The sequence below is a fragment of the Narcine bancroftii genome, chromosome 11 (assembly GCF_036971445.1).
Source record: "Narcine bancroftii isolate sNarBan1 chromosome 11, sNarBan1.hap1, whole genome shotgun sequence".
NCBI lineage: Eukaryota > Metazoa > Chordata > Chondrichthyes > Torpediniformes > Narcinidae > Narcine > Narcine bancroftii.
Window position 1 is genome coordinate 75,269,843 of NC_091479.1, and position 19,962 is coordinate 75,289,804.

General features: G+C 38.5%; 1 protein-coding gene across 8 annotated transcripts in view; it reads left to right on the plus strand.

Moving 5' to 3' along the window:
• nup50 (nucleoporin 50) overlaps nt 1-19,962 on the plus strand; it is a 77,270-nt gene that overhangs the window by 48,940 nt on the left and 8,368 nt on the right. For 4 of the 8 annotated variants that reach the window (XM_069903458.1, XM_069903457.1, XM_069903460.1 and 1 more), the window contains exons 7-8: nt 316-434; nt 10,465-11,507. In XM_069903458.1, the coding sequence (XP_069759559.1) occupies nt 316-434; nt 10,465-10,676 (331 nt within the window). In that variant the 3' untranslated portion in view covers nt 10,677-11,507. Of the gene's footprint in view, nt 1-315; nt 435-9,552; nt 9,684-10,464; nt 11,508-14,195; nt 15,045-19,962 lie in introns of those variants that run through there. The other 4 variants (XR_011346596.1, XM_069903462.1, XM_069903461.1 and 1 more) reach the window with 4 other exon arrangements.

The following is a 19,962-nucleotide window of genomic DNA, read 5'->3' on the forward strand; positions in this document are numbered from 1 at the left end:
ATTGTTGTGAATCCAAAGCCCAGCTTTAGAGTTGTAAGATATTTTCTGAATTGATTTGACAGCAATTAATTTTTATTAAACAGCTACCGATGGTTTAAGAGGAGAGGCCATCAATGCTTTCTTCCAAAGACCAATGTTACCATAATAAATTCAGATCTTTAATTAATTTTTAATTTGGCCATTTTATTTGCATGTCATTACATATGGAATTTCAGTCTTAAGTGGTCAAAGATTGCATAAGCTTAAGAAGAATGAATTTTTGTAGGATTGTGCTCAGTATTACAAAGCTTAAGATTTAAATTTTTGTTTTTCCAGGTGCAAAATGTTCTACAAGAAAGACGGGGATTTCATTGATAAAGGAATTGGTACAATTCATTTAAAACCTGTGGCAGATCAAAAGTTTCAGTTGTTGGTGCGAGCAGATACCAATCTAGGTGAGTTAATTAGCCCCTTTGTTTTATATCAATACATTCATTATGTAGCAGTAATACTTTATATCGATTCTAGAAGGCAGGTCCAGTGAAGGAAAGTTGTACATATTAGACATGAAAATCTAATGCCAGATGTCGCCACTTAAGATAACAGCTATCTCTTTTCATTGATTTTAATATGGTAGATTTCCCAACATCAACATCTTGGGCAATACCAGTGACCCATTTTAACTTTATTATCATATAATATTGTGACTGCATTGAGTACCTCATGTTCTGGTGCGCCAAAGATTTTTCTACTCTAATTACAGTGCACAGAGTAATGGAATACTATGCACTTACCTGGATAAATGCAGATACAACACCCAAAAGATTAATGCTGTCAGAGCAGATGAGCCCACACTATTTCCCACAGCATCTCCCAAACACCTAACCACTTAAAAGGATGAGTATGATAAACATTTTGGAATCGCATCCACTGCATGTTTCCAAAGCTGCTTGTCTTCCTAACTTGGGGATACATCACAGATCTTTTACTGTTGCCAGGTTAAAATCCTGGAATTTCCCTTCCACCATTTTTTTTTGGATATTTTATTTTATATTTTCAAAATCTCAACAAATCCAAGCAAACAATACATCTCTATCAACAATGGTATACAACATTCAGAGTCCGTTCTTCCCTCCCATACCCTAATACCACAAGAAGAAGATTATATAAATTAAATAAACACAAAAAACCCTAATTATCAGTAAAGTCATAGACCCTAAGAAAAACCAAAGTAACCTAAAATAAAAAGGTAAGGAACAAAATAAAAGAGCACATCATCTATGCCACATCCCACTTCATTTATGTCAATCATTCCACTACTGGCACAGATTATACCTTTCTTATTTGGAAGGGGTATAATTATATCTGCATCCCAATGTGTTGCAGATAGGGTTGCTGTACCCTAACAAATATGTCATATTTTTTCCTTAAATTATACATGATTTTCTTCAGGGGAGTACAACTCTGCATTTCCGTATTCCATCATGTTGAGGTGACCCACTTACTAGCAAGCGAACTGGCTCCCAACATGGCGGACATGCTGTGGAAAACATGGGAAATTGATCTGTATCCAACACAAGTTTTTATCTGAGCTGATGACATTTCTGATGAGGTCATGTCCTGTCCATGTGACAGAAGCAGTGTTGTATATTAGCCCAGCAAGCAAGCCTAGAGGTGTCAGTCTTGCACTGGACTCCACAGCATGTGCATCGACTTCCCCTCATACACATCAACTTGACAACATGTACAACGATTCCACAATGTGTACAACAATGTCTATAGTAGCTCAGCATAGAATATTTTGCTATGTTTTTCTTCAATACGTGCTGTGGCTATGAAACTGCAATGTTTTGGACTTAAAACCATTTGTATGGTATGACCAAGCAGAAGCTCAATTCCAGTTGGGGCAGATAACATCTGATTCCATGCGGTACTACTATGTAGTAAGTGCCCTGGATCAAGAGATGGCATGCTGAGTTTCAATTTTCAGCAGCATTCTCTGGAGGAGGGCAAGTATATGATACTCAAGAATCTGCTCATCCATACCTTTGGCCTCTCATGATGTGAGTGAGTGGCTCATTTACTTCATTTGGATGGCTTAGGAGACAGGACACCTTCCATGCTCCTGAATAAAATTCTGGCAGTAGTGGAAGGGCATAGGCTATCATGTTTGAGCAGACTTTCTTGGAGCAGTTGCCAGAAGATATCCACATGCTACTGGCCAGTGAAGATTTCAGTGACCTGTGGAGAGTCTTGGGCTAAGCAAGAAAGCATGACATCTGTAGGACAGCACTAGATCCCGCTCACAGCAGCAGGACCGTGAAACTCCAACATTAGCAAGGTCAATCAGTCTATTGTCAGACCACCAGTCGGCCAGGAGACAGCAGGGCAAAGGTAGCACCCACTGGTGTTTCTACTATCAACAATGGGGTGCTGAAGCTTGCCACTGCCGACCTCCCTATGCGTTTCAAGAAAAACACCGTGGCCAGCTGTGGCTAACGGCTGCAGCGGCTGGCCATCGAGACAACCTTTTATATGTCTGGGATAGACATTCTGGCTGGCATATCTTTGTGGATACAGGGGCTGAGCCCAACATGCTTCCCCCTTTGGGGCATGACACACGTAACAGAAAAGCCAGGCCGTCATTGAAAGCTGCAGAGTGCAGTACTATCCGGCCATTTGGCACACATAGGATCCTGCCTCAGTTGGATGATACTAAGTTCATGTGGATGTTCACATTGGCCGCAATCCCACAACCCCTACTGGGAGCTGATTTTTTCAGAGCACGTGGCCTGCTGGTTGATCTAGAGGGACAAAGGCGCGTTCATATCAACATTTTCTAGGCCTTCACCCTAGGTGAGGCCAAGCTACCATCTGTGCATTTAGACTCTGTTACTCTTTAGGAGAATGTATTCGCCAGGTTGTTGGCGGAATTCTCCACAATAATTACTCCGCAATTCATCTCTGGGATGCTGAAACATGGGCCGCAGCACCACATACCAACCGAAGGGCCACCACTACATGCCAGAGCTCGCAGGCTCCTTCCACGTAAACTTTGTCTGGCCAAAGAGTTTGAAAGGATGGAGGTCATGGGTGTTGTACAACGGTCCGATAGCTCCAGGGCCTCCCCACTCCACATGGTACATAAGGCCGCAGGCAGATGGAGACCCTGTGGTGATTACTGCAGATTGAACGATGTTACCACACTGAATCGCTATCCAGTACTGCATTTACAGGACTTCATGTCCAACCTGCAGGGAGCCCGCATCTTTTCCAAAGTGGACCTGGTCTGGGGGTATCATCAGATCCCAGTCCACTCGGATGACATTCCAAAAACGCCTATTATTACACCCTTTTTGAGTTCAGAAGGATGCCTTTTGGGCTCAAGAATACTGTGCAGATTTTCCAACGTTGAGTGACAGAGTGGGGACACGCTCTCGGCTTTACCTTAATATACCCAGTTGACATACATATTGCTAACCGTAGTCGTCAGGAACACCTGCCCCATCTGCGCAAGCTTTTCACATGTTTGAATGAGTTTGGGATGACCATCAACCCAGCCAAGTGTCAATTCGGGTTAGCGACCATCAACTTTCTGGGCCATAGAATCAACAAACGTGGAGCAAAGCCACTACCGGCAAAGGTTGAGGCGATCTGGGCATTCGCTAAGCCCAGAACTTTTATTGCCGGTTTCTACCATTAGCGGCTCGCATCATGTGATTTCGGGCAAGGCAAGGGAGACACTTGGGATGAAGAATCGTCGGCAGTATTCGAGAACGCCAAGGAAGCACTAGCTTATGCTGCATTGCTGGTCCACCCAAGAACAGATGTCTCGACAACCCTGACAGTGGATTCGTCCAATAGGGCAGTAGGAGGGGTGCTTGGACAGTACATCAATGGGCACTGGAAACCATTGTCTTTCTTTAGCATGCACCTAAGTCCAGCAGAATTCAAGTACAGTGCTTTTGATTGAGAATTGTTGGCACTGTACCTAGCTATCCGACAATTCAGGTATTTTCTAGAAGGCAGGCACTTCACAGCTTTGACGGACCATGGTTGACTTGTCAACAGAGACATTTATCAATATATTTCTGGCCATCGAACACATCTCAGGAAAGGCCAAAGAAGTGGCAGATGTGCTTTCTCACTCAGCCATACAATCCATGTAGATCTGAGCCCAAGGGGTAGATCATGTGGCTTTCGTGGAAGCTCAACAGGTAAATGAAGAAAATCCATGTTACCGAACAGTAGACTCAAACCTGCAGCTGGAAGAAATTCCGGTAGGCCCAGGGGAGCTCAAACTCCTGCGTGACGTATCTACAGGTTGTCTTTGCCCAATTGTTCCTGGAGGTAGTAGATATTTGACGCGGTGCATCCATTGATCAGAACGAGTCCAGATGGTAGCCAACAGATTTGTGTGGCATGGCCTTCGAAAACAGGTCAGCAATTGGGTGAAGACATGCTCTCGTTGCCAGACATCCAAAGTCTAACAACACACAAAAGCCCCATTACCACCTTTTGAGCCGATGTATCAGAGGTTTGACCACGTACACGTGGACATTGTAGGCCCCCTGCCAGTGTCACGTGGTTCCTGTTTTCTTCTCATGACAGTGGATAGGGCCATGTGGAAGCCAGAGGTGGTTCAACTAGCAGACATGACTACCAACACCTGCACCAGGGCCCTCATTTCTGCCTCGATAGCAAGTTTTGGTTACCAGTGCACATCACGTCTGACAGGGGTGCCCAATTCCCGTCAAGCCTGTGGTCAACAATGGCCATCCTGCTTGGAACCAAGTTGCACCACACAACTGCGTACCACCCACAATCAAGCGGACTAGTAGAAAGGTTCCACAGGCATTTGAAGTTGGTCCTTGTGGCATGTTTGCAGGGACCTAACAGTTGATGAATTGCCGTGAGTACTCTTGGGCATGTGAACGGCACCTAAGGACGATATAGATGCCTTATCGGCAGAGCTGGTCTATAGCACACTGCCGATGGTTTCAAGAGAATCAGAGTCACGAGGACTGGAGGAGATGCCCGCAGTGATCCTAAGCAAGCTCTGCAAGAAGCTCAGTTCTTTAGCGCCCATACCCCCAGTCCTATATCCCCCAGAACTTGCAGGACTGCAAGTACATTTTCGTACAGAAAGGAGCACATTCCAGTGTTGCATGAGGGACCCTTCGAGGTATTAAGATGCAATGAATTGACGTACATTTTGAACATGGGAGATAAAGAGTAAGCTTTTGCATTTGACGGGCTCAAACCTGCCTATCTGGATCTGGATAGACCAGTTGTGGTTCAGGCACCTTAGCGGAGAGGAAGGCCACTCAAACAAAAAAATACAGACTTTGTGGGTCCTTAGTGGGATTGCTCGTTCTGGGGGGTTGGGGGGGGGGGGGGTGTTGTGTGGCGAACTGGCTCCCGAAATGGCGGATGTGCTGTGGAAAAAGCAGGAAATTAACCTGCATCCAATACAGGTTTTGGCTGATGACGTCACTGATGATGTCACTTCCTGTCCATGTGACAGAAGCAGTAATGTATATTAGCCCAGCACGCAAGCCTGGAGATGTAGTCTTGCACTAGACTCTACGGTATGTACATTGACTTCCCCCCGTATACATCAACTCAACAACATGTACAGCATTGATGCACCAATCTGAACCTGGCATAAATGCTGTCATGCTATCCCCAACACAGATCTGACCAACATCAGTCATGGATTGTTGTGCCCAAGTCCGACTCCCTCCTTTCCCTCGCCTTATTATGTAAGCCCATCTTTGAGCTCCCCCTTTGGATTAAGAGATACATTATAGAGATAAATGTCAGGCAGGGCCATAGACAGCCCCAAATTATCCCTCCCACCATTGTCTTTAAAAGACAAACTATAGCAGTTCAAGGTGGCAATGTGTCATTGACATCTCACAGATAATTAGAAACAACAATGAAGACCGAATCCCATGAGTTGATGAACAAAATATCTTCAGTTTCCCCCCACCTTTGTAGACTAAATCGATAAACCTGTAAAACCAGCAAATTCTACATCAGTTGTTTTGTTTGGGATACAAAGATATTTGGGTGCTTGTTTGATATTCTTTTAGGTTAATTTGTTATATTGTATGAAGCTACTCTTCTGTTATCTAAAACTAGGAACTTTTTTTCCAAAAATATACTTTATTCATAACTTTTGTGTGATGTAAGTCATTCCTTTGGAAAAACTATTTGGTGTTCTTGCCATATTATTGCATTATGTCAACATGCCATCAAGAATTCTTTCTCAAACATTTAATCAGTATTAAGTGGGAGGATTTTGCCATGGACATGGTCTCATGGGAGGGTTCTCAGCTGTGGAATTCTCCATGGAGACTTAGGACAGCATCACCAAGCTTCAGTTAATGCCACGGTTTGTGGATGATACTAAAATTGGAATAATGACTATGAGGAAGATTATCTAAAATGACAGTGGGATCTTAATTGATTCAGTGGGATGAGGAATGGATAAGTGTGAGGTGTTATATTTGAGATGAGTCAGACCTGGTTAAGAGTTGTACAGTAAATGGCAGAGATTGAAGAGTACATAGCTTCCTGAAACTGGTAGCAAAGGATGATGAAGAAGGTGTTTGGCATTCATGAATCAGAACATTGAATAAAGGATTTGGAACATCATAGTCTTGTATATATTTAGAGGTAATGATCATTTTTTTGTCATATACATAATGCAGTGTACGTATGCACAAAATTTGTACTTGCTGGAGCTGAAAAGGTACCTGGAATATAAAATAAAATACAATAGTTTACATAATTGAATTAAAAAGATAGTAAGTAGACAGAAAGATCATAAATATTCCGTTGTTGCAAAAAATGACTTTGCAGTTGTGCAGACTGTCCTTTGGTGGTGTCAGAGCAATCCATGATTAGTGTAACAAGGAAAGGATGAAGAGCCAAATAACTGTTGGAAAAGTAGCCTCCAATGCTTCCTTGGGCAGGGAATTCTACAGATTCATTGCTGTTAAGGAAAAGCATTTCCTTATCTCTGTCTAAAATCTGCTCCTCTGAATCTTGAGGCTTTATCCCATAAATCAGTGATACCACTTTCTTGCCTCTATTCTATTTATCCTATCCCTTACATAATTTGCACATTTCTGCAAGATTGCCCCTCATTCTAAACTTCAATGAGTATAGTCTGAGGCTTTTCAACTTATTCTAAGCTAGCTTCCTTATTTCTGAAATCAAGCTGGTGAACCTCCTCTGTACTGTCTCCAAAGCCAGTATATCTTTTCTCAAGTCGGGAGAGAACTGCATCTGCACTATTTGTTTTTCCACTCAATTTTGTGTCATCAGCAAACTTTGGTATGCTACACTTGCCACCCTGGTGCAAATCGTTAATCCAGGCCAAGCACCAACCCCTTCGGTGCTCATTTACCACTGATTTTTGAACCAGAAAAATACTCATTTCTCTCAACTCTCTGCCTTCTATTGATTAACCTATTTTCTATCCATTCTACTATATTATCCCCAACTCCATACATCTTTGTCTTTATGGAAAAGTCTTTCATTCATCAACTGATCAAACACCTCTGGGGGAAAAAATCCATGGCATTGTTCACCTGTTCCCCTCTATCCATGGTGCTTGTCATATTGTTAAAGAATTCCAGAAAATTTGTCAAAATTGTCCTGCTCATCCTGAATCCATGCTGTCTGCCTATGAACAATTTGTATCTAGGAGGAAAGATTAAAACAAGAGGACATGAGTTAAGAATTAAGGGGCTGAGGTTTAGAGGTAACATGAGGGGGAACTTCTTTACTCAGAGAGTGGTAGCCATGTGGAATGAGCTTCCGGGAGAAATAGTGGCGGCGGAGTCAATTGTATTATTTAAGAAAAGGTTGGACAGGTCTATGGATGAGAAGAAGATGGAGGGTTATGGGCATTGTGCAGGGAGGTGGGACTAGAGAGGGGTGTTTGGTTCGGTGTGGACTAGAAGGGCCTAATGGCCTGTTTCCGTGCTGTAAATTGTTATGTTATGTTAGATGTTTTGCTATTTCTACCTTAACGATAGCTTCAAGCATCCTAACCTCAGAGGTGAAGCTAACTCTTAGTTACCTATAGTTAGTTACCTTTTGCCACTTTTTTTTTTAAGTAGTGGCAGGACATTGCTGTTTTCCAATCAGCAGGGACTAACCAGAGCTTAGAAAATTTTGGAAAATAACACAAATGCTTCTACAAAAACCTGCCGTTTCTTTCAGTACTTTCCCATAAGGATTCACTCGTTTGCTCAGCCCTATCTTTTTAAGAAGGATTGTATCAAGATCCTCACTATCACATCCATAATGTCCCTCTTTGGCATGTTAAATGTCTCTTCTACTTTGAAAATTGCCACTAAATTGTCTTTCAAGGCTTTGATCATTTCTGCATTATTCAATATTAAGTCACGTTTCTCATCTTACAAAGGAAATGCGTTCATATTAACCATCCCTTTCTGTTTTGTACAGGTACACGATCCTTTATCCGGAACCCTTGTGAGACAGTGTGTTCCAAATTTCAGATTTTTCCGGATTTCAGAAAGCCCACCCAAACTATGCTGCTGTCTCCCCCGACTGCAGTCCATCGGCTGCCTTCCCCCAACCACCAGTCCCACCGCGGTCCCTCGGCAGTCTCCCCCGGCCGCCCACAACTGCGGTCCCCCGGCCACCTCCCCCAACCGCTGCTCCACACTTGCTAGATTTTGGAGCTTTCCAGATTTTAGATGTCCAGATAAAGGATCGTGTACCTGTACATTAAAATCTTTTATTGTTTATATTTTGTGCTAGTTTTTACTTATCTATTTTTTTATTACTTGTGATTCTTTGTTGATGTTTAAAGTTTTCCCAATCTTCCAGATTCCAACTACTCTTAATGACTTTATACATAAGCTTTTAGTTTGATGCCTTTCTTTATTTCCTTGTATATCTAAGAATGGCTCTCCCCATCCTTGCTGTCCTTCCTTTTAACTGGAATATACATTTGAGCACTGAAAAATCTTTGAAAGTCTTCCACTATTCTTCAACTTTCCCACAAGTAGCCTATGTACCTAATCAATACTAAGCAACTCCTCCCACATCCCATTGTAGACTCCTTGTTTAGACATAAAGTACTACTTTAAGACTAATGTTAGAATTGGGGGTGGGGGGGGGGGTTCACAACGACATTGTTGGGGCTGGAGAAATTGAATTATTTATTTTTTTAATTTGCAGCACAGTAAAAGCCAATTCCAACCATTTAAATTCACACCTCCAATTACACCCAAATTAACCTGCAACCCCATATGTTTTGAAGGGTGGGAGGAAACTAGAGCACCCGGGGGAAACTTGGCTGATATGGGGAGCATGTACAAACTCCTTATATGTGAAACCAGTTCACTAGCGCTGTAATAGTGTTTCGCTGACCGTGCTGCCCAATTATGGAGGCTCATGGATAGGCTCTTCTCCACCCCCAATGCCCCCCACCCCGGAGTTTGGAAAGCTGAGAGGTGACCTTATAGAGGTGTGTAAAATTCTGAGGGTCAACAATATGATGAATAGTCTCAGTTTTTTCCCCAGTGTAGGAGAGTCTAAAGCTAGACAGGACAGGCTTGAGGTGCTGGGGGAAAGCTTTGAAACTGACTGAGGGGCAACTTCTTCAACACAGAGGATAGAGAACATGTGGAGCAAGCTATCAGAGGGTGGTAAAGGTAGGTGCAATTACAACATTTAAAAGTTTGACAAATATGCGCCAAATGCAGGCAATAGGAAGAGCTTAGACAACTTGATGGGCATTGTCCAGTTGCACTGAAGGATGCATTTCTGTGCTGTCTGATGCTATCCTTTCTTTGGAGATTTTTTTACATGGAGTGGTTACAGACACCATCTGTTTAGATCTCTAAATGAAATGCAAGACAATTTGGGTAATTGCTATTTCTAACACATTAACGATACAGGTTACCTTGCTACAGTGATTGACAAATTAAAATTATACCTCTTTGACTTGAGGTGAAGAGAAGAAAAATCTAAATAGTTAAAAGATTACATATTTAATTTTCAGCTAGGTGGAAAATTGGGAAAAAGCTTTGAGGTCTCAGACCAAATGGTCCTTTACTTTTTTCTATTACTAAAAGAAAGTCTCGTTCAGAAGAAAATAAGAACTATTTCAGAGAATTACATGAGAGAAACCATGATCTGTTTAAAAAGCTAATGTGTTATTTTAACTGGAAGCTTTTTTTTTAACTGACTTTGGGTTGGTCAGTTTCTTTTTAAATTAGGAGATCAAAATGATATCAAGTGATTTTAGAAAGACAAATAGTGGGAGAGAAACTATTTTCATCCATTAAGATAATTAAAAAGAGGGCATTGAATGTAACTTAATGGGAATATTTATTTTCAAAATTGGATGCATCAGGAAAATAAATTAACATTGTACGTGGGATTATGGAAAATGGCTGGAGTATTAAGGCTTCCAACTTTTTTTTTGACCAGGAAATATTTTACTGAACATTATGCTTCATCCATCACTACCCTGTACAAGAACAGGAAAAAACAACATCCTTCTCGTCTGTGTTCCCAATCCTCCCATTGATCAGAAAAATCCTGACACTGCTCTGCCAATTTTGATCCGTGTGAAAACTGCTCAGGAGGCAGATGAGCTTCACAAAATTATTACTGAGAAGAAAGCTACGCATCAAGTGTAATCGGTGTTCTGTCTGATGGTGTAAAGAGATTTTGCCAATTTGCTGCTAGGGTCTTTAAATTCTTAACTTTAAAAAAAAAAACTTACTGGTTGAAGAAAATACAATGGTTAAGCATTGCAAGTGCTTTCATTCTGATAGGGACATCCCTAGATACTGTCTTTTTTTAAACATGTACTAAAGTTTTTTTTTTCTGTGTAAAATTGTGGCCTGACCTGATTTTTTTTAAAGCAGCGAATATAAATAATTTAGACCAGAAGTTTGATAAATGGGGCCAGCAGATGTAATAACTTGGCCACTTGTGTCATGGAAGAATCTGTGTGCTCACCAAGGGGATTGAAAGTTTATATTCTACTTTAGATAAAACTGACTCTTTCTTCTGGTTTCCAGTGCAGATTATACTCCAAGAACAGCAATGTTTAAATATTTCTAATTGGACTATCATAGACATTTACTTTTACCTCCACTCCATTTCCTAAAATATCGGTTGAGTTTTAGTTTCCACCAATGAGAAAGTATACAAGATTCAAATCTAATATCAGAATAAGATAAAGTGATGAGCCTCAAAAAGCTTGGAAATTGGAGTGAGTAAGGCAAGGGTTAAATTTTCAAAATAAAATCAAATAGTAATGGACTGAAAAGATTCTGCAAGTACAATAAAGGGCATTTAGGAGATAACTAGTGAACTGGACTGGTGAAGAAGTGAATGTTGAATTCTTGCCATTTCCCCTGAATTCTTGCCATTTCCCCTAAATTCTGTCGATTTTAGCTACTTGTTTGCCACATGATTTTAATTTCATGTAATTAAATGGCAATAAAAAAAATTGAATATGATGATTTGTTGATCTTGATTATTAATTTTTGCATAATCTGGTAAATTTAATTAACAAAGAAAAAATTGGCAGATATCTCCGATTGGAGCAGTGAGCCAAATTTGGTCTTTTCTGCCAAAGTCGAGGTTTTATGCCATTACCTTCCTTTATGGAAACTCTTGAAGATAACCTGATGTCACAAAATAATCTCCACAGTTGAACATATATGCTAGAATTAAATATATTATATAGAATTGGCCAATTTGACATAATTTAGGTTTTCACTTTCCCTCAATGTGTGTCCTGCAACTCTAAAGTTATTTATTTGAAGATCTTTTGGAGATCATATTGATCTGATTTTTTTTTTAAAGCACACAGCGTGCATGATTTGTGGTTCTTGAAAGATATTGACAGTCAGTTGAAGCGATGCATCACGAGAACCACTTTAGAAATTAGTTTATCTGAATTTAAATTTGATTCATTTTAAAACAAGGATGTATGACCAATAATTCTTGAATTCTAAATATCAAAGCTGAGATGCACTTTGGATGATTGCACTGATCAGGGAATCCTTCAAGAGATTGAAAATGAGCATCAGTTTTAAATATTTCGAGGGTTAATCAAGCTTGAGAGTTTTATCATTCATTGTCTTAGTAAATTATGTATTTCTAAATGTTTTAAAGTGATGTAAAGTAAAATAATTAGAAGTTTACGAACTCTTTACAAATTTGTTATTGGCTAGATTTGGATCCAGCTCAGCGCTACATATGTGAACTGTAGATATTAATGCTGAGCTCATCATTGACCAGTGGCATGCCCAGTGATGTAAATAATGTGGAGCGCTTGCTTGACATCACTGACCATTTAGTATCCCTTTCTACTTGGGGTCTGGGAGTCATTCAAAGGGCTAAGAGTTCCCACAGCAAAATTTGGCTGATGGAAATCCATGTTTGCAGGTATAAAATTTATAAAGATGATACCAGAAGTGAGTGGATATACTTTTTATGAAAGGGTTGTTTAGTGGGGGGGGGGGGGGGGGTGGCTATTTTTTTTCGAGGAAAGAAAGAAGGTTATTTTATCATGATTTTTGTGTCCTGATAAAAATGGGCACACAGTAAAAAAAAAAATGTTGCCAACGAATGCAACTAGAGGTAATAAATGGGGAGAAAGTGGAATGCTCTTGAGTCAGGAGTAATTGAGCAGCTTAGTGAAACTTAAGCAGAAATAGTAAGCACAAAGGAAAAATAGAATTGATTGTTATGTTGACAGCTTCCTGTTGAAGGATTGGATGACACTCGTAAGACACACCAAAAGAGAGCCATAACCATTGACAACATCATTAAATGGATCCAAAATATAGCTACTGTTGGAACTGCTAATCTTGGTGAATTAGCAAAGATTTCATACAGTTATTTTAAAAATAAATCTCAAAAATGCAGCTTACCAATAATGTGTTGAAAATTAATTTTAAGTTATTTTGGTTTTCAAAGGCTATAATTTTTATTTTTGCAATGTCTTATACATTCTTAACCTAATTTTGTTTAAATAACAAAATTTCCTACATCTTTATCTTAGAAAATTGCATAAGTTTAAAAATATTGCTCTGCTATTTTGTGACTGGTTATTCAGTTTATCAGATTGTTAATGGCTCACAACTATATTGGACGAGATTTTGGTATCATAAATATGGGTTCTTGTATAAGAGGAAAAATACAGCACCTGGGGGCCTTCAATTTGAAGGACTTTGCCATATTTATCTGTTAGCTATCTTATTTTAAAAACTTAAATTAAAATTGCTTGCAACCTGTGATGTGCAACTTCTGAATTTTCTTCTGAATTGCAAAGATTTTGTGAATGATTATACAAAAGAAAATGCAGGTTGTAGTGAATTATCCTTCAGCCTCAAATAATTTTGAGCCAAATTCAGTATTTTTGCATTTTATTTGGTAAAGATTTTGACACTGGATTTATTTTTACAATTTTTTATATTAAGGTTTCGCAGAAACATATTGTTTCCATGTGTGTAGTCTCGAAGCAAGTAAATTTTATAATTTTGGAATGGATCTATAAGGTCATTGTAACTGCAAAATTACTTTTGAAAGTGTGTCTTAATGAGCCAATAGTCAAGTATCCTGTGAAACAAAAACTCATTCAAAAATTCAATAAAATCATTGCCAGATATCTAAAAGAATTACAGAAAATGCCTGAAATATGCAACAATTGAAACAGGATCTGTGGAGAAAGCAACTGAGTTGATGTATCATGTTGATGACCGTACAACTGTTTTGTAAAAAGTTAGGGATGTACAGCTCTAGTGCAGGAATGCAACTTGTGAGCCAGGACTGCCCACTAAATAATTCTGTTTGGATCATGTGTGTTTAACAACAAGTTGCAAGTGCACACTTCACCATCTAATAGCCACGAGTGGAGCCTTTTGGGTTCAACCTCCTTTCATGTTGATGGTGGAACTCCCAAACGTATGGGGGGATAAAAAGCATTTATCCTTCTTGACTTTGAACCTGTTTTCTCTAGGTAGTATTCCACTAGATGTACATTACTGCTGTTTCTTTAATTATTGTGGATGATCAAGTTTATTTTGCATTTGCATCTCTTGGGGATCAATTATTGATCTTGAGGAAAGACCTCTGCCAAGTTTCATCTTTTTTTTCTGTTTATCCTCCATTAATAATTATTGTCTTTCTTCCCAAAGAACTATGCAGTGACATGTTCCACAAAGTTGGCTTCTGATTGGTGAGATTCTCCACAGGTTTGACAGCCATTTCAATGAAGGTATCAGTCTTATGACCTGTCAAAGCTAAATATCTGTGACGGTTAGTGTAGAGGTTAGCACAATGCTATTACAGTGCTGGCGACCTGGGTTCAATTCCAGTACTGTCTGTAAGGAGTGTATACGTTCTCCCCAAGTACCTCAGTTTCCTCCCACATTCCAAAGGTGTCTGGGGTTAGTGGGTTAATTGTTTACATGGGTGTATTTAAGTATTTGGGCCGGAAGGGCCTGTTATGGGGCTGTATCGCTAAATTAAAATTTTTTAAAATCTGAGAACTCTAAATTTTTAATGATAATTTAATAATTTTATAAAACTTTAATTTCTTTTAAAACTTTAATTCCTTTGACCTGACATCTCACCAACTTCCCAGCAACTGTTTTGCCTTCTCATTGAAATAAATGCTGACTGAACTGTACAAGGTTCAGCCGGCTGCCTTCCCAGCATGGCAGCTGGAGATTCCCAATCGAGAAAGTTAACACTGCCATTGAGTGCAATGACAGTGGTACTGATCACATGGGCATTTCAGTTTTTTATAATCGTACTGCCTTCTGAAATATTTAATTTGTGGAGCCTTTCCTGTAAAACAGCTGTGCATTATTGATGCACAACATTGAAACAAAAAAATCAACTTGTAGAAATAATTTTTTTATCTCAATGGAAATGTCTGTCTTGCTATTGCCAGCATTTTCTGCCCTTGTATCCAATTGGTGTTTTCTGTTGATTGTTTGAAAACGATCATGTGAATTATTTAAATCTTTTTCTGAAATTAATTTGTTGGTGGTTTTGATTTGTTTTTGTAATTTTTTATGAATTTGTTGACTTTCAGATATAGTATTGGACTCTTCATGTTCAGTGTAATGTAATATTTTATGAATATTAACTACATTAAACAGGAAATGAGTCCAAACTAAACAGCAGACTTCTGATTGGCTTGTCATGTGGGCCAGAAGAATCTACTGCTATTTATCTCTATTATGGGCTATCTGGATGATTAGAAACTTGTAGATCAATTAATATCAGGGGGGGAAAAAAAAGAATTTGGCAGATTGATGGGTTAGAACATTATTCTTTTTAAATCATAGTTGCTTTGGATCTAGCTTCAACTTTAATTTTAAAAGCAAAAGAGTTTCATTATGTGCAGGAATGGACTTTTGTTTTTTTTTCTTGCTTTCAGAGGTGATTCAGATTGGGATTACTCCTTGAAATGTTTACTCTCAATGTAAATGCACACATTTGTCAGTCATTGATTAAGAATTGCATTAAAAATATTCCAGAATTCAAATAACAAGAGAAAACAATTTATTGCCATTTTTGCAAAGCAAGGTCCAGAATCATGTTTACCTTTAGTTTTTATTTAAAATGTATATTTTTGTGACTTTTTACTTCCAATCTATTCTGAATAGCAGATTTGTGTTGCAAAATTTGGGGGAAGTAACAACTTGGAAAAGGGTGAAGTCCAAAAATAAGTGGTCATTTAATAATGAGAAAATATGCGGTAAGGTTGTTTAAGTGAACTATGTGATTTAAAAATTGATAAGGGATTTAATTGAATGCAAGCATTCTGTTTATGTTAAAATTCTCAATCATGAGAACTTGCAAAATAAAGTTTTTATTCTAGCTTTGCAATAAATATTGCAAATTGGAAAAACGCAAATCATGTTTGGGTTTCCAGCATCAAAATTTGTACAAATATAAGCTGAATTGATGAATATTTGTTTTATCACTAATTAAATGCCTTTGAGATACAATCAACTTGAATTTTTGTTGGTATGCAGTTACTTTTCTATGCATTTTATCCTGTATTGCTTAATACAAAGGATTCTTGATTTTCTTTGTTGTTAAATCATGTAAACGTTTTAGTTTTTCTATTCCTTGCTTATTTTATGGAACGACAATTATTTGAAGGACAATTTAATTATGTTTTGAATTTAAGGACTAAGTGCAGTGTCCTAATTTGATCATTTAATAAGTAAAATCATTTTTATTTAGAAAATAGACATTTAATCTGATTTTTAACAATGGCACGCCCAAAAATATTGTTGCTGGGAATCGAGTCTTATTTAAATCGTATTTGAAAGCTTATTTAAAGAATATTCATATACTGCTATTCTCAGACATTGAGGACATGTCCAAGATAATAATGTCTCATTATTTATGCTTTCCACGAACAGCTCATAAACCATATTTTAAAATGCATTGTCTTGTTTCAGGACATAAAGTTTAAAAAAAAGTTTAAATAAAAATATATAAATAAGAATTTGCATGAACTTTTTGCAGATATTTTAACATCTTTTTAGGGTCACTGGGTCATTTATGTAAGCACATGTTTTTTATTTGTGTGTCTATAACATTTCTAATGCTTAATTATCAAATATTTGAGGTTACATTTTTCTGTTCTAAGAGCACCAGGAGTAGATCACATATGCTTAACCCTACTCTACTTTCAGTAACCAGGTTGATCTACAACCCAACTCCAAATATTTGCTTAACCGTCTGCTGGAGAAACTGAGCAGGTCAAACAGCTTCAATGAGTCCATAACTCAGTGGCTCAAACGACATTGTTTTTTTAAAATTTTTCACACTGTGAACCGTATCAATCAAAATACATATAAACATTTCCCTCTTTAAATATACACAGTGGCTTTTTCTCCCCTACCTTCCCCCCCCCTCCAAACCCATTAAACGTTCAACATATACAATACAATAAAACCATTAAACAATGTCATCACACAATGAAAATAAACAAGAAAAATGTGTCATCTACTTTTACACACTGGATCAAGTAATCTTGTCATCATTTTAGGGGGTGGAGGTCCAAGGCAAGCCCTCTCTGTTATGTTCCATGTACGGTTCCCCAATTTGTTCAAATAATGTGACTTTATTTTTTTAATTATATGTTATTTTTTTCCAATGGAATACATTTATTCATTTCCATGTACCATTGCTGTATTCTCAGGCTCTCTTCTGATTTCCAAGTTGACATTAGACATTTTTTTGCTACAGCTAAGGCTATCATAATAATTTTTTATTTGCACTTCATCCAGTTTGAGGCCTAATTCTTTACTTCTTATATTACTTAGAAGAAAGATCTCTGTATTTTTGGTATGTTGCTTTTTGTGATTTTATTTAATACCTGATTTAGATCTTCCCAAAACTTTTTCACTTTCTCACATGCCCAAATTGCATGTACTGTTGTTCCCGTTTCCTTCTTACAGCGAAAACATCTATATGATGATGTTGGATCCCATTTTTTTTTAACTTTTGGGGCATGATAACCAATTATACTGTATCATGCGTAACCTTGTGTTTATTATATTCTTCATAGTTCCAGAGCATAACTTTTCCCATGTTTCATTTTTTATCTTTGTTTAAATCTTTTTCCCACTTTTGGGTTTATAGCTTATTTCCTCATTTTCCTTCTCTTGCAGCTTGATGTACATGTTCATTATAAATCTTTTTATTATCATTGTGACTGTAATCACATATTCAAAGCTGCTTCCTTCTGGTAATCTCAGTCTGTTATCCTTTAAGTAGGCTTTCAGTTGATATGCAAACATTGTACCATGAGTTATTCCATATTTGTACTTCATTTGTTCAAATGTTAATAAATTATTTCCCAAAAAACAGTTTTCTATTTTAAAAATTCCTTTTCTCCCCCAATCTCTAAAGGAAGATTTTCTATTGTAAAAAGGATTAGCTGATTTTGCGTCAATAATAATTTTGGTATTTGGTAATTTGTTTTTTACCTTTCTAAGTGAATCTTCAGCTCAAACAACATTGTAGATGAGCCTTTTTTCTTTCACTGGTGCTGCTCGACCCACTGAGACCCTCCAGCAACTTGTTTATTGCTCTGTATTCCAGTATCTGCAGTCTCTTGAGTGTCTTGTATCCCTTAATACAGGCCATTGACCCCTTCATGGAGTCATTGATCCCCAGGCATCTGTTTTTATTGTCGGGGTGGGGGGGGGGGGTCCAGGATGGTGGGTGGCAACCATTCCTTGTTTTTATGTTTGCTCTCAACTAATTAGATTGCTGAATCCAAATACGACATGACGGCTTCCAAGGCCAGCTCCCCGTGAGGTTGACCACCAATACCAGCTCTCACAAGAGGTTGGCCACCCCTAACATGGGTGCGATTTTCCTTAGATGTGCCCCTGGTTTCAACCCCCCCCTCCCCCCACCACTTTCACTCCCCAGGCATTTATCAACCCCCCCTTGTTAGTCCCATCGATGACCCCCTCTCTTCCCCCCCCCCCCATATTGGGTCAATATTAACCACTTTGGAGACCCCTGCCTTAATGCTTTGGATTAACACAATTCTGTCAGTCAAATTTTCAATTGAACTGATATTGATCTCCATTTGAAAAAGAGAAGTAATCATGCCATTTTTATGTAAGCACGTGTTTTCTATTCATTCAGATTGCTTTTGGAGACAGTAGGTGAAAAACGTGAAATTGAAGAATCTTAAGAAATTAATTTCATGCCTTTCACCTCTCATTCCCAAAACTGATTATTTAACATTATTGCTAAATTGCAATCCCATTGACAACCAACCTGACATTCATGATTTTGTGTCTGCAGTTCTAACAGGGCAGAACATTAAACACTCTGAATTGGAATGGAAGGGTAAATCCAGAAGTGTTTTAGATGTCCATTTTAAGTTTAGAAATGTAAATTGTGGCCTATCAACTGCAGAATACAGTTTTTTTTTCATGAAGATGAATTCTGCACTTTCAGCCCAATGTACCAAGAATTATAATGGTGTGGTTTTCACTAAAATTTGCTTTCCCTCAATATCCCTGCAGACATCTAGAAAAGAAGTATAATTCTGCAAAAGTCACTTTCTCCCTCTCAGAATTTTAGTTAAATAAGAATGTAAAAATCGAGCCCAAATAAACCTCCATCTTAAACTTGATTTACAAGATCACAAGATATAGGAGCAGAAGGAGGCCCATCGTGCCTTCTCTGCCATTCTTATCATGACACCCTACATCCTCCCACTCAATCCCACTCCCTGGCCTTCTCCCCATAATCCATGATGCTCTGAGTAATCAAATACCCGTCAATCTCTGCCTTAAATACACCTATCAGCCTTGCTTCCACAGCCGCCTGTGGCAACAAGTTCCATGAACTCATGACCCTCTGACTAAAGAATTTTCTTTTGAGTCGCTTTTTCAAATTGATGACCTTTTATCATGAAATTAGGCCTTTTTGTCCTAGAATCCCCTACCATGGGAAACATCTTTACCAAATCTGCTCTGTCCAGCCCTTTCAGCATTTAAAATGCTGCAGTGAGGTTCTCCCTCATCCTTCGGTTCTCCGAGTACAGTCCAAGAGCCAACAATGGTTCCTCATATGCTAATCCTTTCATTCCTGATATTCTAGTAAATCTTCTCTGAACCCACTCCAAAGCTAGCATGTCTTTTCTCAAATAAGCGCACAAAACTGTACACAGTATCCAAATGAGGTCTCACCAGTGCTTTATAGAATCTCAACATTATATCTCTGTTCTTGTATGCTATTCCTCGAGAAATGAATATCAACATTGTCTCCTTCTCCACTGACTTAACCTGAAGGTTAACCTTTAGGGTATCCTGTGTGAGGCCTCCCATCTCTGAATTTTCTCCATCAAAATAATAAGTCTGCTTGTCTATTTCTTCTACCAAAATGCATGACTGTACCCTTTCC